Source organism: Porites lutea, chromosome 10, assembly GCF_958299795.1.
Source record: "Porites lutea chromosome 10, jaPorLute2.1, whole genome shotgun sequence".
NCBI classification, from domain to species: Eukaryota; Metazoa; Cnidaria; class Anthozoa; order Scleractinia; family Poritidae; genus Porites; species Porites lutea.
Window position 1 is genome coordinate 4,635,314 of NC_133210.1, and position 23,875 is coordinate 4,659,188.

Genomic DNA, 23,875 nt, shown 5'->3' on the forward strand with positions numbered 1-23,875 from the left:
GAATTTTAGTTTGTTATCTTTAGCTTCAAAACTTGATAGGCGCGTAACTGCCGCGGGCTATACTCTGACTAAATTTTTCTTAATATGCTTTAGTTTCTTCTACACTTTAGAATTGTGTATAGCTTGACAAATATATACGGTACGAAGTGACTGAAGCGTGTTCACGTTGAGGATTAAAAATGTGTGTGAACATTGAATGGCACATCGAAATGAATAGAGTTTTAAAAATGAAACTTTACCGAATGTGATCCATTAATAATATTGTATATCAAATAAAGTTATAATCAAGGTTGTATTAACCCTCACTAAGCTTTCTTACGTAACTCTAACTTAAACATAATCTATGCTCCTCAGTGATAAATCTTAAGCATGCAAGCGGCTTATTTAGTTTGCTCATTTATCTCGTTAAGTGCTTTTGAAGAACTTTAAGTGAAAGTTGATTAAGTTTGTTCTTTTTGAACTTTTAACTTTTGACTTTTTGCTTGAACACTTTACCAGCAGCAAATCATAGAGACAAATTATACCTTTAATAACTAGCTGCAACATGCATTGGAAAAATGTTAACTTACATTTTTCCGTACCGCAACTGAAATTCCTGAAAGTCTAGTCGAATATATATCCCTCAGTACACTAATACAGAAATAATTCGAAAGCCGTCGACATAACCAATGCAAGAGGTACCGATTTTGCTCTAGTCCGAAAGGAAATACAGAAGAACGTAGCGTGAAGAACTTGTACGCAACAGATTGGCCAGATCACAGGCTTGATTTCATCAAACTGGAGAAAATTACATACTAGCATAAAGGAAATGGCGAAACAACGGGGTAAACAAGCGGAGCTACGGTGACTAAGATTACGTAATGCCCCAGTACGACCACATTCCGGCTAAGAGCGGACGAGATGCGATAATCGAATTACGTTTATCATGTCATTGTTTGCTCTTAGCTCATTAGTATCTTTTGATTTAAACTTTAAAATATGTTACGTAACCTTCATTCAATAGTACCTTTAGATTCGCTACGTACCCTTTGTTCACTTTTATCCTTTGTTTCCAGTTCATAGTGTTATGTAACCTTTGTATATTTAGTGTTAATTTAGTAATTGTGGTACCGAGTATATAAGTCTTGTTTGAAGTATTATTATTTATAACTGATGAAGGTCTTATGACCCGAAACGTTTTAGTAAATTGTATTTGTTATCTCTTTTTATCATCCAACCGTTGTCCACTTTTGGTCTTTTTTAATTTTTTTATCACTCGTACACCAAAATCGGACTGTGAATCTTTTTTTATCCGTTTGGATGGACATTTCGTTGGCCCAGGCAGCTATATTTCAACCAGCCTATATAGATTTAGTAAAATCCAACTAGTGATCTATTATCAATGCTGCGTTCTGATTGGTTGAGCTAGTACTAGGCTATGTGTTATAGCCCACTGGTAGCGAAAAGCGCGCGCTTTTTGGCGGCAAAAAAGAATTAAAGTCTAGCTTTAACTAGCCAAATTTTTTTCATTCTGGATATTGTTGACCAACTAGTTGGATTTTACTAAAACAATTATTTCGCTCGCCCTCATGGCCTCTGAGTCAATAGCCCATTCGACCTTCGGCCTCATGGGCTATTGACTCAGGGCCCATTCGGGCTCGACGAATAATTGTAAAATATTTGTTACCAATATTTCAGAAGGCAGCGCCTTCCTTCTTAAGGGTCTTACATTCAAGCTTGAATTTGAGAGCCAGGCAATGGTGCCATAAATGAGTACTAAAGAAACGGTGGACAGTAAAGTCACGTGCTAAATGAAGGGTTAACAATGCTTCAGCAGTTATGTAGTCGCTTGTTTCTATGACCGCAAGCATTAAAAAACAAATCAACAGCTTTTAGAGAACACGAATGGTCAATAAATCATCTTGTGGGCAACAAAGTGTCATCATTGGAACAAAACAAATAATGCACATAAGAGCGTATAAAGAAAAACCAGGCTAATGTAAAATTGGACCGCTTCTCTTAGCTTCTTTTGCAAATAAATATAATCATGATCTGCTTTTCTTTCCGCTCTTCTTTTTTAGTAAAGAAATGCAGCTCAAAAGGGGTGGAGCTGCGGACATGCGATATAGCTCAAACTTCAGAGTTCAGACTCTTGAGTTTGTGAACAAATTCCTTTGGTGTGACTATTCAAATGAAAACTCTTAGGCTGTACTTTCACGTGGTGTTATTTATTTTTTCATTACTTCATGAAAATAATTTGTTGTTGTTTAGATTCTGGTTTGAATCACTCTACGAAATTGAGTGGATGACGCAGAAACAGGTCAGGGGTTGATATTTGTGGTTAAACTTGGTTGGTTGGTTGGTTGGTTGGTCGGTCGGAATGTTCAGTTATTATGGATGTTTATCAAAATTAGAAGCTCTTGTAAAAAAGAGAAACCGATGGAGAAGAGATCTTTTGTCCGTTTTGTGTTACAAAATGGTTTCTTCATTCCTTAAATGGAATTTTAGTTTATTATCTTTATATTTAGCTTCATAACTTGATAGGCTCTAACTGCCGCGGGCTATACTCCGACTAAATTTTCTTAATATGCTTTAGTTTCTTCTACTTTAGAATTATGTATAGCTAGACAAATATATACGATACGAAGTGACTGAAGCGTGTTCACGTTGAGTATTAGAAATGTGTGTGAACATTGAATGGGATATCGAAATGAATATAGTTTAAAAATGAAGCTTAACCGAATGTGATTCATTAATAATATAATTGTATCAAAAGATAATCAAAGTTGTATTAACCCTCACTAAGCTTGCTTACGTAACTTTAACTTATACATAATCTATGCTCAGGCTCCTCAGTGATAAATCTTAAGCATGCGAGCGGCTAACTTAGTTTGCTCATTTATCCCGTTAAGTGCTTTTGAAGAACTTTAAGTGAAAGTTGATTAAGTTTGTTCTTTTTGAACTTTTAACTTTTGACTTTTTGTTTGTTTACTTTCCCAGCAGCATATCATAGAGACAAATAATACCTTAATAACTAGCTGCAACATGCATTAGAAAAAGGCTATCTTACGTTTTTCCGTACCGGAACTGAATTTCCTGAAAGCCAGGAGCCCATATGGGCTCTTGTGAAAGCCTAGTCCAATATATATCGCTCAGTACACTAATACAGAAATAATTCGAAAGCCGTCGACATAACCAATGCAAGAGGTACCGATTTTGCTCTAGTCCGAAAGGAAATACAAAAGAACGTAGCGTGAAGAACTTGTACGCAACAGATTGGCCAGATCACAGGCTTGATTTCATCAAACTGGTGAAAATTACATACTAGCACAAAGCAAATGGCGAAACAACGGGGTAAACAAGCGGAGCCACGGTCACTCAGATTGCGTAATGCCCCAGTGCGACCACATTCCGGCTAAGAGCGGACGAGATGCAAGAATGGAATTACGTTTGGTACAAGCGACTGAGAGATCTTTTAGAAAAAGACCCTTCCATGGGCAATAGAAAAAAAATTAGAAAAAAAGAATGTCTCTACATTAACTCGCCCTCGCCGAAATTGCAGTACAATGATCCAGCTATTCGGAAAGCGAGGTTTTGTGTTTTAATGGATTATACTCCCTTGCAAAAAAACACTGAATTAACGGTTATCTCATTTGACTTTCATCTACAGTGTTTAATGCTAAAAGTATATCAAATTGTACAATTACTTGCATGCCTATGATTAATATAAACCTTATTTTCTCGTAGTCTTTTCAGTGATCATTTAACGACAGCTTTGATGTTGTCGAAAGCATTCCTATTTAAAGAAATATTAAGAAGAACCTTTTTCATACCTTCACAAATTTATATTTTATCTGGAAATTTAAAAGTTGTTTAATTTTCTTTCTTACCTTTTTTCTGTGTAAACGCCCAACAGTGTTCAGTACACTGTCCGTCGTGTTGTCAACAGAGTGGTCTGTCGAGTGGTCACTAAATATCATTAGTTGTCCGCACAGACGTCGCATGTTTATAAATAAATAAATAAATAAATATTGCCTTTATTTAACGAGGGTAACACTAAATAGCCCAAGGCTAGTAAACTTGTGGCCCTCAAAACACAATCTTACAAATGTATAATATCTATACTAATAAAAACTATTTAGAATGTCTAGTTATAAAAAGATTATAGAATGGATGTTAAAAAGAAAAGAGAGAGACACTACTATTTACAATTAAAAATATACTGATTAAAATACAACCTAGATATTAAAATGATGCAATAGTTGCTGACCCTTAAAAACTCTGCTAATCATGTTGTTCTTAAAACAAGGTAGCGTGTCTGCCTTGTGTATATCTAACGGGACACTGTTCCATATAGTTTCGCCGCAGATACCGAAAAAGTTCGTCCGCCCTCGGTTTCTCTGCGCTACTTGGGACATACAATATTTATATTGGCATAACGACTATTCAGGGGCACCCAACGTCAATTTTTGGAAAATATCTGTTCGGACGACGATTTGAGATCTAGAATTTTCGGAACATTTGTCATAAAATCTCTTGCTTGCCTTCTTCTCCTAGGATTTTTGAACATTTAAAAAATGGTATAATTGCCCATTTTTAACGGATTTTTGCCCTAAGAGAGTCACCTGGAATTTTCGGGAGCCTTTTATCCGGCTGAAATTTTCGAAAAGGTAAGTTTTGACCCCTATAATTTTCGGATCACTAGACTTTCAGCTAGGAAATCCGAAGAGGTGAAAAATTTTTTAGGGGATAAAAATATGCCTATATCTACAGTTTAAATACTAAAATACGTTTAACAATGCTATGTTTAAGTGGTTTTGAACTATATTCTCGTTGGTTGCCCCTGACTATTGCGCGCGTGACGACTGTTATTTATAATAATGTGATCATTTAAGTAAATAGGTATGAAAGTCTCATTAATACAATATACGCTTATAAATAATAGAGCACTTGTCAATCCTTTATTGTTCATAAAACTGGATCCAAGAGAGCTTGCTTGTTAAAGAGGGCAACAGAAGACGCCTGGCGATCAGCATAAAGAATGACTCTTGACGCGCGCTTTTGTAATTTAAGGACGCGATAGAGCTGCTCTTTGTCGCATGAAGACCAGATGACGCTAACATAGCTTATAACGGGACGGATCACCGCATTATAGTATTTAACATGCTGACTAAGCGGTAGGAAGGCGCTTATTTTTCGCAGCAACGCATTTCGTGAGGCGAGATTTTTTGCATATTTTATCAACATGTGCATTGATAGCCTGCGCGGAGACGAAATTAAACTCTGGTTAACTCCGTCTGCGAAACAGCGCCGAAATCCTTGTTCTGGACTTCCAGCTGTGTACCCAGATTTGAGTACGCGCCACGATTGGCCAGTTAAAAAAGGCCTTTGTTTTGTTTGTCGTGATCGCCAATCAGGTTGAAGGGAAATTCGAAACGCACTTCCGGTAATTCGCTGGGTCCGTTGGGGGTTCAGAACAAGGATCTCTGCGCTGCTTCGCAGACGGTACTAATCAGAGTTTAGTTATCGTCTGCACGCAGGCTAGTGCATTGAACGATAACTTGCTATCAGTTTCTAAACCTAACAAGGCTGCACTTTCTGCATTACATAGGGTATTATCGCTGTCAGTCCTAACAGAAAGCTTACAATTCTGTTTTGAGTTAAGCCTCTTTCTAGTAATCGTGAGAACCTTAGTTTTGTCCTCGTTTATAGTCAGTTTGTTAGCGCTGGCCCAGGCTTGAATTTCTTTGACAGATTTATTGAGTGACAGGTCTAGATGGGCCAAGTTTTTCACATCTACCGCAGCCGTCACAGTCGTATCATCTGCGTAAAGATCTACATCTGCACTAATATGTAGGGGCAAATCGTTAATGCGGAACAGGATAAAGAACAGCGGTCCAATCGAACTGCCTTGCGGGACCCCATGCCTTAACATCACCTCACCCGACTCCTTTCCTCGTACATGATCAACCACTTGTTTTCTGCTGCATGGCAACGCCATACGCCTTTAATTTTCTCAACAAAAGTTGGTAATCAACCATGTCGAACGCCTTTCGATAATCCACTAGAACCATGCCTGACACCCTGTCTTTGTCTAGGTTAAAGAATAGTCCATCAATTATCTTGATAAAAGCAGTCTCCAGCTGAGTCTCGGTACTGTGCTTTCTTCGGAATCCTGACGGTCTAGAGTATATTAGATTGTTCTCATTAAGGAAATCGTACAACGAGTCATAAAAGTGACGCTCGATTGATGATGATGATGATGAAACTTTATTCTGTGTCTAAAGAAGCCTCCTAGCTTAGGTTAAAAACCTATGCTAATTATCTTTGACAAAAAGTTACAAGGGTCACACTCCAATCCATTCTTAAATAAAGGTGTGACTTTGGCAGTTTTCCAGCGCGAGGGGAACTTTTCACTGGAAAAAGATTGCAGCAGCAGAAGAGCGTAAAAGACGAGCGCTAGTCTCGTCAAAGCCATGCAGACGACTTATGAGCATTTATCTTCATAATTATGTTAACTTTTAACCTGCACACTAGATATGCCGGGAACTGAAAAACACTCTTTAGAGTTAATTGATGATTCCATTGTTATTTTGTGTTCATTTGTTTCTGATTATAGGCATGCACGCTTGGTAGAAAATTTTCTTAAAGAAAAGAATGACGCACTCCTACTCACGTTCATCAAACTTCGACAACATCTTTTGTGATGATCACGCCCCTCCAAAGTATCATTTTTTTTTTAAAAAGTGACGCACAAGATTAAAAGCAACAACAGACAAATTATTTGAGAATTAACTTAGAATAGGGGTTACCTGAGATAGCCAAAAATATCATTAAGTATTCTTAATGGAGCTCAAGCATGTTAAGGCATGGAGCATGGGTCACCTCATAATTTGCATAATTTGATCAAGTGGCATTTGAAACGGATTGTTTTAATCAGTCGTCATGAAACTTGGCAAACAGTTTTAACTCGGTGGCCTTAACAAGATGTGAAATATTAATTGTTGAAATATTAGTCACGTGACCTACAAATGATCCTTAACATTCAAAGTGTTCAACCAGGCACCGCCTGCCTGGTTAGCTCTGGGAGAACGCCGGTCTGCTGAGCGGGAGGTCCCGGGATCAAACCCCGGCCGGACCAGCACTCAGGGTTTTTAATTAAGTGAGAAGAAAGTGCTGCCTTTTTAATGATACTGCAAATGGTTAGACTTTCTATTCTTCTCAGAAAAGGACGAAAAACCGTAGGTCCCGCCTCACAGCACTTTCACTGATTTGTTCTTGTGGGACGTAAAAGAACCGACATCACTATTCGAAAAGAGTAAACGATTACAATTTTGGCGCGCAATGACCGAACGGCCGCGGTCGTCGCTTTTTCTTAAAGACAAACAAAACTTCTGAAGGCAACTGTCTAGCTCTTGCGGGGAAATTTCTTCAAAAGGAGTTGGGAATTCTTTTTGTATTTAAAATCATTCTGTAAAAAAGAATTATTAAATTTAGTTTTAAGTTTGTTTAGGTTCTATGAACAAGTCAACTAAATAAGTAACGCAAGACTTAATTTGCATTTGTAAACAAAAACTTCGTTACCTTCTTCGTGTATTTCGGGAACAGCTTGCTTGATTAGTTGTGAAATTTCTTTGTTTGTTTATTACGGAAGCAAACTGGGAAGGCACTTTGCTCGCAACTTACGTGAGTTTGGCGTCACTCGCTCGGAGAAACTGGAGGTGAATCAGTGAATAGTGCAGGATATTCACTGATTGAGTAGCCAATCAGAGCACGCGAAAAACACTATCCACTGTTTTAGTATATACTAAAACAAGTTATTAATTGAAGTCATTAATTGATTACACAGGTGTAAAATTCTGAACATTTTATGTGTAAGATGTAATTTTATGAAATTTGACATTCATTTTCTCTGGCTCCCATAAGAATTTTTTTTGGTGTTACTACAGATGATTTATTACATCTTTTTAAGCCCTTGAGAAATGTAAGAAAGAATACAATATGCTTCAAATTTTTCTGGTAGAAGATTTTTGTCCACTGAAAATTAAAATTACTCAATTTCCTGGTGGATTCCGTCTTTACCTGTGTTTAATTGAGGAGAAATTACAATATCTAGCCAGGTGCAATGTAAGCGATGCAATCGCAAAAAGTTAAGCTTCCACAAAATAATGACAGTGTAGTAGCAATATCTCTAAATAGCTCTGGGGGAACGTTGGTCATTTTTAAAAGTCAAGCCTTTTCAGTTATCAAATACAATAAGGAGGCGCGCTTGCTTTAAGAAGTCAATCGCAAACTAAAACCCCGTAGCATGGTAGACACGATAATATGTTTTCCCCGCCTACTCACAGCTTGTCACGTATTTTCCATATTTGCGTGCAACAGTGGGCCCCAAACAGAACGAAACAAGGTAAATGATTATATTCTAAACTAGTTTAGTTGGCGTTTAAGTTCTATCGAGTAGTGTTTTTTTTTCTAGCGGAAGCGGGTCATTTTTCAAGGTACGACTTTTCGACTTTTATTTAGTTTTTATGAATATTTTAAATAATTTATCATTACAAGTGTTTTTCCCCATCACAAGTATATTTTCGATATCGAGCCGATTTATTTCCTAAACGTCCTGTTCCGCCTTGCAAATAGTCATATGGTTAATTCGAAGAGCTACTGAACTGCATACTTACGTTATTTCAATTTCCCTTGGAGAAAACTTGTGGTATTTGCGATTGGCAGATTGACGACCTAGTAAATATATCCAAATAGCCATTGGTATTTGCAAACATGCAGCAAAAAGTTCTTCAAATAGTTCCAGAATCAGTTTGATGGCTTCTGGCATGGTCACACTTTCGTTTTAGTGCGAACAAAGAAATCTGGATTTCCGCCAATAAAGAGATCTAGAGTTACGTTTACGGCCAAAGCCAAACGCCAAGCGGCAAACAGCAAACAGCAAACGTGAATTTGCAGCACGTCACCAAGTTTTCCCTTAACTTGTGCTTTACTGTTCATTACTTCTACCCCAAAATTTGAAGTTTCAGGTTAGTGTTTTCCTTAAAACTTGATTTGGACTGTTTTTAGCTGCACGTTTTTTGTTTTGAGAAATTCTCAACTTGAATCTGACGTTTGCCGTTTGCCTACCCTGCGAGCAGTGGTTTCTCCAGGCCGGACGCTACCCTCCGTAGCGTAGTGTTCGGCCTGGAGAAACCACTGCTCGCAGGGTACCGTTTGCCGCAAACGTCAATCTAACTTTCTCTAATGCGTCAATGATTATTTCTGAACTATGAGGTTAAACGTATGTTACTCATCCCTGCACTGATAATAGTGATGTATTTGTAGTAATCATGTCCCGTGTCCTGCAGCTTATTGTTGAAAACACAGCACATTACGACATTGACGATTAATTCTAGGCAATATTTTCACCTGAAATCTTTGACAGCTGTTCCAATTTGCTGTCAAGACACATAATGTAATGGCGTTATGTCAACCGCTTTAGCCAAATTTAGCCACAAGGAACTGTTTGCAAGATTAAACTGCTAATAACAGTAAAACGTTTAAATTACACAGTAAATCGAAACGCTGTCACAGATAGGCATAGTAAGAAGATTTGAACGGAATGATTGATTTTGTGTTTTCTGTATCAAGAAATAATTTCTTCTTTAGTGTTATTCATATTGATCAATTGTCAAAACTTACTAACCTTTCAGTGGGGCGTTTGTCCAAGTAGCCAAGTACATAAAGCGTATGCTCACAATATCTCAGGCTGCAGAGTGCTGAAGTACCAAGTTCTTCATTGCGGGATTAAGGTGTTAAATACAAGCCGTTTTAGCGTTAAATTTGAATCAAATCTGATTTTGGAAAGCCAAATTCTGGGTATTACTTTTGCTCCACAACTTAGTTCCTGGATGCCTCTCTAAAATGATAAGTTTAAAAACAAACAATGCAAAAAACGTTTCAAAGAACGAAAAACAAAACCGGAGGGCGAGTACTGCTCGGCACAGAGAAATATATCTCTGGCGATTTAGGAACGCGCCGTCAAGTTTAACCCTCAACTATTTAATTTTGATGGAAAATATGTTCTTCTATATCAGCTTAAAAGATTATGACATTTTTGAGCCTTATGAATTAAAATGTTGACGTAGCTAAATATATACTATAATTATCAACAATCGTTCCAGTTTTGTTAAAATAGTGGTCAAACTTCGGACTTTAACTTTTTAGTTACCATGTTGCTTATTTTATGAGCAAAATGTAAACATTTAACTTATTTTTTCTTGTATACATGCCATTTTCTTTTTTGTCGTTTTAGTAAATGTGTATTTTGTAGCATTAAAATAGATTGAGAAAAATAAAGGTAGCCTACGCGATACGCGGTAAATTAGTTATATTCAAGAATAGCCGGAAGGTTGTCATGATCTTGAATGCTCAACGTGCTAGGGTATTTATTATACGCCAGTCCTATAATACAATGTGACAAGTCCAGGTTTTTTGTTTCTCCTGTTCATTTGCTACGTGTTAACATACCGGTGGGAGAAAAATAAAATCAAAGTAATACGAAGTTATCATATAAGGCAAGTTTCAGAACTTTATTATTCAACTGGTATTTTCTTCAATACACCTTAAACTTATCATTTGATTGTGTTTCAATAACTTCTGTAATTAGCTGATGTTTGTTCAGCTTGGGATTCTTCTATTTAAAATTTTGTCACCCATACGAACACGGTCAAGCAACGCTTATAAATTTTCAACAGCTTGTGTGTTCACATCTGCTGGCGCGCAATCAATTTAAACAGAGAAAGAGGACATGTTTTTCCTCTAAGTAAATCGTAAAAGAAGCTTATTTGTCAACCTTAAATGACGGTCTTAAATATCTACTAAAAGTAACTTTGAGCTCCTTTCTCCCACCTGTAGTTCTATAACATACATTTTCACTATTCTTTTGGTTTTCCATATCCCCTCTACAGCAGCCAAAAGACATTCGGGCTATTTTGATGCTTTTAGACTCACAATTTTCAACTTCTTTTGTTGGATAGATGCTTGGCTTTAGTAAGCTCTTGTGGCTGTATTTTGTCGAAGTGGTCCTTTTGTTATTAGCAGAAGGGAATTCAAACAGGTAGGTAAAAGTTTAATTTACTGTTTAATGCTCAGCTTACTTAACAGCCGCTGCCAAGGTAAAAATGATACAGTACCGGTTAAGGGCTATAATGCGTACTTAAGCCGTTGGAATACTAGCTTAAGGTAACGCAGTGTAATGCCATTACACTCATTTCTCCTCCTTGAAAGCCAGGCTGGAAATTTGCCCATGCACAGCTTTCCAGGAGAATGCCTAAGAGTTTAATGAGGCATAAATTCTAATAAATACAGACTCTATTTTTGCCCTTTTCAAATTGAATTTCATGGCGGACAAAATGTCATAGTATCCATGCTGCATTTTACATACTGCAGTGCAGGCACAGTTGAGAGAGAGCAGAAACACCGAGATGCTATCCTGAAGTGTTAGTAAAACGCGGGGTCGGGGTCTACGCTGTGTTAGAGTTAGGGTTAGGGTTAGTGTTGACACTAACCCTAACTAACGTTAACCGTAACCCTAAAACAGCATCCTTTTTTTAAAAAAGATAGACCCCGATCCAGCTCCGGCCCCGACTCCGTGTTTTACTGACACCCGCTATCGTGCAATTACTCGATCGTTTTTTGCTGCGCTTTGCGTCAGCTAACATGTTTTTGCCCAGTTTTAAGTTCTGTCATCTTTGATGGAATATGCATATGTTATGGTCATTCCAACTTAACAACTAACGTAGAACAGTAAGATTGAATGATTTCACCAATTTGTATCAATTTCAACTAGCTCGGCCAACAGGCTGTAACTACGACCCTGTTGCTTTTCAGTGATGTCACAAACAAAACGTTGGGAGCTCGCACTTCCATGATGTTAGAAAAGATGTTTAATGGCTATGACAAGAGACTGCGGCCAGACTTTGGAGGTAACTCCAACTTTATATAATTTAAGTCAAAAATTTCAATTCAAACTCGCGGTTAAATTTTACCCGGGGGGCCGTAATTTGAATTACAGCGGGTCCGAAAGTAGTTTAATAGAAAATAAACGTTTGTAATGAGATTGACACTGCTCTTAGAAACCGCAGTTGGCACATGCAATGAGAGTGGACTTTTAATTTGGCCTTATTTGCAGGTGCTTCATGCAAAATAAACATTTCCCTGCACGTGTCATCGATGGTTCCCATTAAGGAAATTGATATGGTAAGATTATCATCTAGACTACCTTAAATCAAGATACTATAACTATGTATCTCAGTTCTGTCTTCGTTGTTTGCGACTTCAATACTCGTCAAATTTTGTTGAAACGCTAGTTGAAAGCTGAGGTTTTTCGACATGTAACTCCTTCTCAACCAATTTTCTTCTCCTATTGCCAGTGTAGAGACTCGCGGTTTTTTTAATAGATAATAAATGCGAAGGTAAATATTTTAGAGTTTTCAACAACTTTAAGGACTACTGCGGCTGCAATCATGAAAGACAACACTGTATAATTAGTCAAACAAACTTTACAATGTGTCATGTTTCGGTTACAGGCTTCGCGCGACTAGTAACTAGTAACTTCTGTCCCTCGCTTGGCGAGTGGCACCCGTAAATTTTCCCGCGCTTAGCAGCCATCGCATGTTTCCCAGTCACGTCATCGCTTCGAGCTCTAGTTTAGGCAGTGTTGTTGGATTTCGAAGTAGAACTTGGTGTAAGCCTACATATGTTGTCCCAGCGTCACTCGGTCTGTTATGGTAGTTATGCTAGGATGTTTACAACAATTTAGTTTTATTAACTCAGTTGACGAATTCAATGAAGAAAAGCATTGAAGAGCTGTCGTTGCGACCGCTAGCTCTTCGTCAGAAGCGAATCCTGGAGTCTCGAGGTGTTCTCGGCTCGGACAATCCGGGACTCTAGCGTGATCTGTGACGTCACCAAGAGAGACGCCGACCCTTTCCCAGGAAAGAGGCAAGGGATAACTTCTAGGGGCAGGCTGGATCATCCATTTTAGGCCACTAGATACTTTAGTGCATTGAAAAGTGGAATCTGCACAGAATCTATGACCATTTACTCAGCGAAGAATGTCTCAAAGCATATGTAAGGATAAGGAGGAGTGAAGATTAGAAGCCATAGACAGTTCAGAAGCATAAACATGCTTCTATAACAATTTTAAGTATTTAGCAAGAGGTTAAACCCTCTTATCCATGCCAAATATCATTCTTGTCGACTCTTGAATCCTCCTGCGCCCTTCCATTAATGATCCTTTTTGCAAATAATGGCTTTATTTTAATCCAGGAGGTGACGATCGTTATGTTCTTCCGTCAACATTGGACTGATTCTCGTCTAGCATATGGTCCTTCATTGGGAATTCCAAAGATAAAGCTCCTTGGGAACATTGTCGATCAAGTTTGGCTACCGGACACTTTTTTTATAAACGATTTGAGCGGCGCAAAGCCGAGTAAAGATTTCTTGTTTGAACTGACTGAAGACGGACGTATTACGTACAGTCACAGGTGCTTGGAAAGTCATTTAACTTAGAGCGATTTTCGTATGACCTTGAAAAATGGTTTCGGTAAGTGTTTCTTATTTGTTTCATCAGCCAATGGATGAATAGGTCAAAACATGGCCTCTTCGTTTTCCCGCCAAAGAAAACCCTAACGTGAAAAGGCATTGTTCGATTGGCCAATCACGTCGCAGTATGACGTCAAAGCGACGTATCGGTTGATTTCTAGAAAGTTCTGGGGCATGAAGTTTTTTCACCCGAGCGTTCGCTCAACCAACCAAAAACCGCGTGCGTTTGTATCTGTTCGATAAACCAATCAAATCGCTCTATTTCCGTTCGTTTGTTGTTTCTGTTTTGTTCGCGCGTTTTCATTTCGAGGTCATACGAAAATCGCTCTATTTGTTTTTCGTATGATTTTGAAATGTTGACCTTATTTGAAAATAATTTCACTGGCATCGCTTGCAAATAATTTAACTGTTTACTTTTGTCCGGGGTCAAACATTATAATGAAAGTACGCTTATTATGTTTTTCTTTATAAATTATCCCCCGGTTTAGGAAATCACTTCGTTTGTACTGTCCTATGGATTTGCGAAAATTTCCCATGGACAAAAAAATTTGTGAAATGGACTTTGAAAGCTGTAAGTATTTTAATACATACAAAATGTTCCTCTTTTACAAACCACAGCAGCATAGCTGTCGTGTCCCGATGTTTGATTCAAACTTAACGCCAAATAGTGGGCAGGCAATTATGCTTTTGCGCATGCGTAAGTGACCTTCTGTGTGATAGTTAGCATTAACTATCATCATTCGTTCAATTTCTTTTTATAAAATGATGTGAATGCTACGCTCGTTGTGATTGGTCGTTGCCCATGATCTATTAGAATACAGATACATGGATAACGTCACGGAAAATTTGTTTTATTTGTGTTTTTTTTTCAACATGGCGCGTGGTTTTGAAAATGTTTGTGAGATTACTTTGGATTAAGCAAGTGAAAGTCTCGAAAAAAAGTTTATCAGGAGCTATTCACAACGAAAAAAATGGCGAAATGGAGGCAAAAAGAGTTCTTGACAACTTGAGAATGTCTAAACCGCAAGAAATCTTTACAACAGTTGCCATCGCGTGTCATCGCTACAAGAGACTCGCTGTTTTGCAAAATGTTTTCGCCATTATTCTGCTTTGAGCAAGAAAAGAAAAAACTCTTCGAAGAAACTGTATGCAAGTAAGGTAACGAAAAAAAAAGCATAGACGAAAAGTAGCGTTTGGGACCAAAAAATGTGCCTAAACTAGAACAAACCTCGAACAGTTAAAAGCGGTACGAGGTAGGTACGAGTATCGGTCTTTTTTCTCTTCTGATTATTGTAGAAAACAAGTAGATTCCATGTTGCCGTGGGTCTGTTCAGTAATAGATCACAGAAAATGTCAAAATGCGGTAGAAACATCTGCAGTGACACACTCGCCAGCGGCTCGTGTACCACTTCTTTGTTCTCAGCACATTTTGACGTCATCTGTGATCTATTACTGAACAGGCGCACGGTAACACGGAATCTATTTGTTAACTCGACTAATCTTGGCCTAGAGCTGCGAACTTTGTGATCAGCGCCAATGTATTGAGAACTCTGGCTAGGCCCGGTATTGCGCGCAAGCACAGTAAATTCCCTTCCTTAGGCTATAACATAGCCTAGCACTAGGTCAACCAATCAGAACGCAGCATTGATAATAGACCACTAGTTGGATTTTACTAAAAGTCGTTACTGTTTTAAGTTTCCGTGTCTGCGCAGAAATGCCAAAATCCGTGTTTGGGGCCCCATTCTCAACCCCAGTGCTTGCGCTTCATGCGCAGAAGAGCTCTGGGGTCGAGGTTGGATTGTTTCGACCCTAGCCAGAACTTTCGGTCTATGGTGCTGACCAAAAGGATCGTAGCCCTGGGAGATCTTATAAATGGCTACTTTACTTCCTTAGTTTCTTATGATGTTCGGGATGTTTTCTACTCCTGGCTAAATCAAGACCCGGTACAAATAGACAATAAGGTTCAGATACCTCAGTTCATGCTGATGGATTGGCGACTAAAATTTACTCTTCACGAGTATACCACAGGTACTGATTCAGTGTTTGAGATCGATCCCTGTATGAGCTAGCACACATTCAGGCACTAGTCACCCAGACTTTTCTTAGTTTTAATAGAAGAGAGTGGTGATTGAGGCATTGCAACATAAGGGGGATACAGCAACAACTACTACAATTGCTTTTTGGCTTATTATAATTAATTTCTTTGCTGTCTTTGTGTAGTGTGAACGCATTCATTAAGAATGATTCAGTTCCAGGAAAACTATGCCAAAACTGCAAAACATTTGAGCGAGTTGGAAAAGCCGCGATAAAATCTGAAAGAACGCGAAGCAAAGACAAGGGATTTCTCAGGGGGTGGGGTACTCCGGATTTCGAGTGATAGGGCTGATCGAATGGGGACAAAAATCAAAACCCAAAAAAATCCGATGCCGAATTTCCGAACCATAAAAATTCCCAGAGGAGTACCCTCCTGGGTCAGAATTACGCCTCAAAAATGTTCCAATAAAGTATTTACCTTCAAAATGAGCCCCTGAAAAATGTTTAAAACAGTGAGCATGCATTTCCTTAGTCCAACTCTACCGCGAAAATTAAATTATAATCATTTCGTGTTTTTAAATTTTCCTTTGTTCTGCAACATGAGAACAGTATTATCTATAATAATCTTCTCATTCTCTATTGTCTTCCTTTTAGGAAATTTTAGTAGACTGTCAGCAGTTTTCCGTTTCAAAAGACAACTAGGTTTTTACCTTCTTCAAGAATTTATTCCGACCGTTTTGATCGTAGCGCTAAGCTGGGTTGGCTTTTGGATCGATGAAAGATCGGTACCCGCTCGAGTGTCCCTCGGAATCACGACAGTGCTCGCCTTGACGACGCTTATGTTTGGGATACAAGCCTCTCTGCCACGAGTTGGTCACGTGAAAGCGATTGATGTGTTTTTGATGGGTAGTTTTATCTTCGTATTTGCCACTTTGATCGAGTATGCTATCATCTGTCATTTGCTATCTATTCATCAAACAACTAGTGAAGTAAGCGATACGTTCCATCAAGTCTTTGAAGGCAAACAAGTAGAACTTCAGGTGAACGTTTTACAATTTTTTGACTTGCTGCTCGTTTTATTTAGTAAAAGGGTTCCAACAGGGTTCTTCAATCCCGTCATCCCGACACAAATGATCGCGCTATCCCTTTATTTCGATAGCTATTTTGGACGTACAGTCGCGGAGCCTTCACTAATGGTCACCTCAAAACAACGGCCACTTTCTTCTGACCCCAAGGTGGCCGGTGTGGAGAGGTTCAACTGCATCACCTCGCGTGTATAATTTCAATCCCGAATCCCGCCCCGTTTTGCTAGAAAATCCCGAATCCCGAGCTTCATAAGGGACATCCCGGATCCTAAAAAACCTATTGGGGAACCCCTAGTAAGACACCGTTGGGAGCTGTACTCCGGGCGTTCTTCTTGGAAAGATGTGGATCCCGGGGTAGGTCCGGGTCCCCAGATCCCGAGCTTCATGAGGGACATCCCGGATCCCGAAAAACCTATTGGGAACCCGGCCTCTATTAAGACACCGTTGGGAGCTGTACTAGGCGCGTTCCTTTTGGAAAGATGTCGGTCCCAGGGGAGGAGGTCGGAGGGGGCAATCAGTGGAAAGTTTGAGTGGTAGTTTTTCAAGCCCTGACCCTGTTTAACTCAAAAACTATTGGCATTCATTTTGTTGCCCTGTTTAAGATAAGTGCCCATTTTTTAAGGGCCTTGTTATCGAATACAGCACACGAAGAATGCACGCCGCCAAAGTTCAACCCCTGGTCAAAACTTTGAATGGTGAAATTGTATACCCCCTTTAAGACACTCATTCAAAATGTCGAAGACCACAAACCTGTTCCAGGTTCCGAGATAGTCGGCTTCGCGAAATTGAGAAAGCGCGAAACTAGATGAAAATGGGACGAGGAACGGTGACTCCCTTTCTTTTTCCCGCCACCACCCCTTTCCCCAAGATCACGCGCTCATATTTTCGCGCACATTTCATTTACGCGTCGTCCCTACTATCTGGATTATCTGGGAGCTTAGAAAAGGCTGGAAAACTACTCACAGTCAGCAGCAGATTCCCGTTTAGGCTTAATAACGGGGTGCCCCCAGGGATGTCGCTCTATTAGATTGTCTGTGTGTCATCGGGCGTTTCTATGGTGAAAGTGCAACAAGGAAGCGAGAAGGTGAAACCTAACAATCTCCTCTTCCATAAAAATAATGAGCTAGGCATGATATCCAGGTTACCTGATAGGTGGGGCCAAAGGTAGCGCCCTCGGGCGTTATTTCATATATAAGTGACGGGGATGCTCCTCGGGGAGAGGGGGACTCCGCATATGAAAGGGGTGTGGCTGCTCGTCGGAAATTTTGAATTAAACCCCTGAAGGAGACCGATCTGGGCGTGGCCCAAGCTTCTTTTGACCCCTAAAAGAGACCATGTTAAAACACAGACAAATGAGAAAACTTGGATTATATGAATGGAGTAAATAAAACAAATTAAAAATATACATATCAAATATAGATATTTTTATATTTTTTCGCGTTCAACCTTAAACGAAACCTTCACGGCTAAATATGATGGCGTTTTGCCCAGAACACTCTAATATAAGTGAGACCAAAATCCGAAATTTACACCCGTAAGGGAAACCAATGTGGGCGTGGCTCATGTTTAAACTGACCCCTAAAGGGGACCATACTAAAACAGACATCTAATAGAATTGTATAATGCCTGGGATGTCGTGTTCGTTTTTAAGCGTTAGCCGATTTCTGTACGGTCAGCGTCACGTCAGTTTCTTTATATATGCCCAGCCCTAAGCGATACCTGAATGAGCATATAAGGTGACCTTCCGTCCCAAACCCCCTTAGTAAGACCGAAATCTGCAATTTCCACCCCTAAGCGAGACGAAGAGCATCCCTGTCACTTTTATATGGGAGTTCCCCCCGGGAGATAGCGGCTGAGGAACGAAATTCGAGGCTGACACTGAGATTGCAAGATGGTTTTCATCATTAGCATCATCATTAAACCCCTTCCTTACAGTTCCAACTTTGTTACTGTCATTTGGTTTGTAGAAAAGGCGTGGTAACAGAAAACACGATTCTCTCTTGAGTAATTTTCGATCGCGATTTTTCGGAAAGCGTATTTCCGACGTCAACACAGGCCAAGCGTCGTCCGTGCATCAGGGACAGCGGTGTAGAATTGACCAGCATTGCAGGAAGTTGTTTCCAATGGCCTACGTCTTATTTTTGTCAATATACTTTGTGGTTTACTATTTTGCAGACTTTTAAAGCTTTATACTATGCCCATTTGGTAAACAGTCTATAATTAATGCTTTAGTTGAATCTTAACACTAGTCCAAACTTTCCGCGGCTTGCCTGTCACAATGAAACATTCAAGAAACAGTTTTTTGATACACCTTTTTTGTATTTCCTCCTATCTACAGATCTAGAGTACTTTCCAATCTAAAACAATAAATATATTTACTACTCGTCAATAGTAATAGCACGATAAACGTCTTAATATTCTTAATACCATCCAGCGAAATTATCAAACGTAAATTAAAATTTCTAACACTAATTTTTTAAAGCTTTCTAGATTTAAACATTTCATGTCCTTGAAGGTACTTTTCAGTTCAAGCTTAACTAATCACCAGTGAGGCAAAAGTATCTAAAAACGTCAATTAATATATCAAACACGTTACTCATCGCAAGCTTTTATTTGTTTCTTATTACGATGAAACACCATGTGAAATGTTTGATATACTAACTTTTCTAACTAAACGGTTTTGCAAGAAAAATGAAGGATTCAGCAAGAGAGAGTTTTTCATCAGATATCCAAAACTCACACGGCCCAGTGATGAATTCAGTTCTTCTGTCTCGTTGTGACTAACTTACAATTTCGAGTCACCTTCTTCGATATGCCTTCAGTTGTCAGTTCAGTTTCCCAGCATTTTAATGTAATTTAAGTAGTAAATACTAAATTTTAGATTGGAAACTTATTAAAAAAGTTAACGACTTAAAAATCTAAATAAAAACTAATTTTACATAACTATACCTAACTATAACTAGGATAGCCTACCAACAGCCTCTCTTTTTTCTTAATAGTCGGTCGAGCAAAACGCGTAAGACACGCAAATGACCACGCGCGTGACTGAAGGCTTGACTGTCTGGCGGCTTCGCTGCTCCCACGCGCATACACTGCTCTCAATTATTCTGAAGAAAAAGAGAGACTGCTAACTATGACTAAGATACAAGTAATTGAAAGTTGTACAGTCATTGTAGAAACCAAGTTCGGATGCTTTCCTCCGCTCTGTGAATAACATCACGGTAGCGGTCGGTTGTAAAGAAGTTCAGTGATGAAGTAGTATACAGCTGTTTCGAGAAAGGATGTCGGAAAATATGTGCACGCGACAATCCCGAAAGGTAATATGGGATATGATCAATACACTGTTTCTGACACTGTAGCTGTCGAACCTACTTTTGCTGCTTTCTTTTAGCACTCGCAAACATAAGTCCACATTCAAAACAACCCACAATACCTTTCAGGATTCGCTCAATGCATGTGGTTCAATTATTGTATCCTCATCAATGGAAATGTGGATATTAATTTCCATGTGGTTAAGAATAAAAGAGAAAATACAATAAAAGAAGACATTAAACATATAATTTTGAACAAAGTTAACTCAGATAATCATAGTGACTGTCGATATATTTTTAATTTGAGATACTGAAGTTTCTAAATCTGTTGCAGTACATGACCGGTTCGACTTGAGTTTTCTTTGCGGATTCACCGTCCATTTCATATTTACCCATTTGGCGAAGCAAAATTGGAACAATACCTGTCAAAATGGCGGATAGACAGGTAGTACTACCCAAAGTGTAGAAAGCGAGTGCATAGCTTTGAAACCCGTCATAAATCCATCCGGCGATGAGTGGCCCCAAAGTCCGAGGGATAGCGATTACAAAAAAAGTAATGCCTAAGCCATAGGATACTTTTTGGGGGCCTAGAATGTCACACACGATGACTGGGTTTAGAACGAGGTAACAGGCTCCAAACAGACCAAATATAAAGGCTCCTACTGCCAACACATTATACGATTCCGTCAAAGGCACAACAAAATTGCTCAATCCTGCAACCAAAAAAGCCAACTGGGCAAGGTACACGCGATTAAAGCCTCGGAAGTCCGAGATTCGACCAAAGGTTATACGACCCAGTGCCGAACCGACTGTGACGAACGTAAGTAGAAGGGACGCACGTGTCTTGTCAATTCCAATGTCCTCAGCCAAGCGAACCTGAAAACAAAGAAAAAAAAGATCTCTAGGATTGTTTTCGCTAGCGAGCTAGCTCTCCGGGGCACTCTTTTGACGGGACGAAAACGGAAGGAGAGCAAGCTCTCTCGGGGGAGCATTGCGTCATCGCCTGATTACAAATCAGCCAATCAGTATTTTGCATCCATTCTGGGACGCAGATAAGTGTTCAAATTTATGAGACGCGCGTGCAAGCTCTCCTTCCCCCCTGCCCCCACACATCCCCGTTGCTCCGGGAGCCCCGAGAGAGCTTGATCGTAGGCTAGGATTGTTTTAGTTACTGGATGTGAGTATGTAAGCACTTTATTCTTTTCAGTAATCATTAAAGTTTTGTTTGTATCGACGAACCCTAAAAGTTGACAATTCTTGGCCTTTAAACAAACTGACGCCAGTTTTTTTGACAGATCGCTCAAAAAGCAGAAAATTAAAGTTGATTGTAGATGAGCCCCCTTGGTACCCTGGGCGCCAGAGGATTTTTTTATCTTTGGGATGACGAAATTAAAAGCGAGCAGCACTTCAGCACTACCCCTTTAGAGGCCTTGGGCTTGTTCAATAGAGAAGTAAGTTAAGAATCCCTATGAAAGTTCTGAATGAGAAATGGATCATCCTATTACTTTGTGAATAATTGTGTCCCTTAGTATCCCTATCGCAGTAGAGGGTCAATTCAGTCTACTTATATATAGTGGGTGGTGGCCCCTTATAAAGACGTTGTTACAAGAATACTCACCAAATGAACAAAGGGGACCATGTATCCGAGCATGAAGATAAAAATGACAGCAATCCACATGATAAACGCTTTATTTTTCAAGATTTCCCAGTCAAACGTGCACTTTTTCTCACATTCAGTGTCCATAGTGTCACCGTTACGCGGAAAGACGCCGCGTTTTGGCCGATAAACCAGAGAAAACACGGATAAGATCAGAAACACCCCAGAGAGAACACGGAACATGTTTGCAAGTCCAAGATGAATAAACATTTGCTGCATAGTGGGATTCAAAATACTTCCACCTACTGCGCCACCGAGGGCCATTATCCCATTGGCAAACGCTAGCCTCGCTTTAAAGTACTTCGTCAGAATCAACAAATTAGCAAAGTACACGAAGGACGCACCCATGCCCCACACCACACTGTAGGTCAAGTACAACATCGGGAGACTGGTGACAAAAGATGAGCTTAGTAAGCCGATGGAACAGGCCAGGGTACCAAGGAGGGCGACAACCCAGCATCCAAAGCGTTCGCTGAGTATGGCACCGAGTGGAAAAAATAAGTAGTACGTGGATACTGCAAGAGAACTAACCCAAGCTGAAAAGTAAATTATAAAAAGGCAGGTTGAGTATGATCGTTCCGCCAATGCGCCCCGTTCCCCGGAGAGCTTGTTCGCAGGCTAGGAAAGTATGAGCAGGTAATTTCTTTTTTTTAAGGTATGGTAAAACGGGCAGCGGAAACTTGCAACGTTTTTCAGTTGTAAAATTGCTGCATAACGTTTAGAATAGCGATGTTGCGCGTTTTCTCACCCACGAATCTAACCTGTCTTGCAAGAAATCAGATTGAGAAAAATTGTTGCGAAAAGTAGGGAGTAGTTTTACTTTTTGCAACAGAATCTCTACATGTTGCGTGTTTTACCGGCCCAAGGTAAATTTATTTGCAACAAGTGACGTAACCTCCGTGAATGGCGTGACTCCCGCGCAATTTTATCCAATCAGAAGCCAGTATTCACGCAACTCGCAACAACCTAATTTGTTGCAAGACATTTGTTGCAAAACATGTACAAGTTACACGTTTTTGTTGCCGTTTTACCGTAGCTTTAAAGAACTCGTTTTTATAGACCCCTTAATTTGTATGTTTTTGTTTTCCCAATGTAGGTCATGTAATAATACCGAAGAGGACTGTTTCTTCTTTCAATTTGTTTTCTTATTCGCGGCATATGCAAGCATAATTGTTGAAAAGACAACGGGACGACTTTTCCTGAGACCTTAATTGGGAGGACAAACCATATAAGCTAAAAAGGTCTATTTAAGGTAAACTGACGATTCTTGAAATGAAAGTTTTTTATCACATGCAATTCATGCAAGGTCAACACCAGAATATTTAAATGTTTTCTCACCTGTTTCGGCTCTTGACTTGTTAAACTCGTCGACTAATGCAGCATATATCACTCCAGAGCTTGTAATAAGTCCTCCCACGAAAAACTCCATCACGAAGGTTGTAGCACAGACCACCCACGCCCATCCCCTGTCAAAATGAACCTCGGCATCGTGATGAGGTATATTTTCAAGACCTGCCTCCAAATCGTGACGGGGCTTGACAGTTTTGTTAGACGACTTATCTTGGCGACTGGATTCGTCCTCGCACTTGGTCTTTATATCACAAAATCCTTCATCTGGAACCTCGGGGCGAAGACGGGGCTCATTCACATGGTCGATAGCAGGTTCAGCTTCTTCTTCAAATTGAGGTTTAGCTGACTTCTCAACTGTGTCTATAGTAGAGCTAGACATCGGTATGGGACCTATGGAACAACCACTTTTCTCGTGCTGGAAACTACTCCCTTTGTATTCACTCATCTGTTAAAAAAAGTGGAAAAGAAATTTTGTGAGAAATTGTTCATCCTTGGAGTCCCAGGAACAGATAGTAAGCGTGCCAAGAAGTCTAACACGGCTGGCAAAGCTATCGACAGCGCCCGTATTGAATAAGTGTTATTCATTTATTTTGGTCTCAGATCATAAAGAATACATGCATTGTAGTTTTTTTGTTACTGTGGTTTCACGATGGTGTGTGCCCAATTTTCAATCCTAAATGTTGCAAAACTCACCAATTACCTTAAAGTTTTCTTACCGAAAACAAATAGTACCATTGGTCATATCAAACGATCTTGCACTCTTTACAAACTGGAGAGTGAGAAGTATGTCGGTGATATCATAGTAATTGGGTCTCCTAAGAGCCTTATCAATGTTCAAAAAGAGAAAGAAATTTTCGTCGTTGCTTGTT

The 23,875-nt window shown here is 39.5% G+C and overlaps 2 protein-coding genes across 2 annotated transcripts; one reads left to right on the top strand and one right to left on the bottom strand.

Moving 5' to 3' along the window:
* The first annotated feature begins 11,000 nt into the window (after positions 1–11,000).
* Positions 11,001–19,069, top strand: LOC140949402 (gamma-aminobutyric acid receptor subunit beta-4-like). Its single transcript, XM_073398563.1, has 8 exons — positions 11,001–11,080; positions 11,854–11,948; positions 12,155–12,222; positions 13,294–13,511; positions 14,058–14,140; positions 15,463–15,597; positions 16,258–16,643; positions 18,656–19,069. Exons 1-8 carry the CDS (start codon positions 11,001–11,003, stop codon positions 18,869–18,871), a joined length of 1,281 nt encoding a protein of 426 aa, XP_073254664.1. The 3' UTR covers positions 18,872–19,069.
* Positions 19,070–20,202: 1,133 nt separating this feature from the next.
* On the bottom strand, positions 20,203–23,451 carry LOC140949403 (monocarboxylate transporter 10-like). The gene is made up of 3 exons (XM_073398564.1): positions 22,995–23,451; positions 21,618–22,192; positions 20,203–20,875 (listed from the first exon to the last, which is right to left on the bottom strand). The coding sequence occupies exons 1-3, from the start codon at positions 23,449–23,451 to the stop codon at positions 20,297–20,299; spliced, it is 1,611 nt and encodes a 536-aa protein (XP_073254665.1). The 3' UTR covers positions 20,203–20,296.
* Positions 23,452–23,875: the final 424 nt, after the last annotated feature.

Coding starts and splice junctions, on each gene's coding strand:
- LOC140949403 (XM_073398564.1), bottom strand. CDS start 23,451: ATGAGTGAATACAAAGGGAGTAGTTTCCAGCACGAGAAAAGTGGTTGT. Junction 22,193..22,994: donor CAAGTCAAGAGCCGAAACAG/GTGAGAAAACAT, acceptor TTTACTTTTCAG/CTTGGGTTAGTTCTCTTGCA. Junction 20,876..21,617: donor TGGTCCCCTTTGTTCATTTG/GTGAGTATTCTT, acceptor CTTTGTTTTCAG/GTTCGCTTGGCTGAGGACAT.
- LOC140949402 (XM_073398563.1), top strand. CDS start 11,001: ATGCTTGGCTTTAGTAAGCTCTTGTGGCTGTATTTTGTCGAAGTGGTC. Junction 11,949..12,154: donor ACTGCGGCCAGACTTTGGAG/GTAACTCCAACT, acceptor CCTTATTTGCAG/GTGCTTCATGCAAAATAAAC. Junction 15,598..16,257: donor TCTTCACGAGTATACCACAG/GTACTGATTCAG, acceptor TCTTCCTTTTAG/GAAATTTTAGTAGACTGTCA.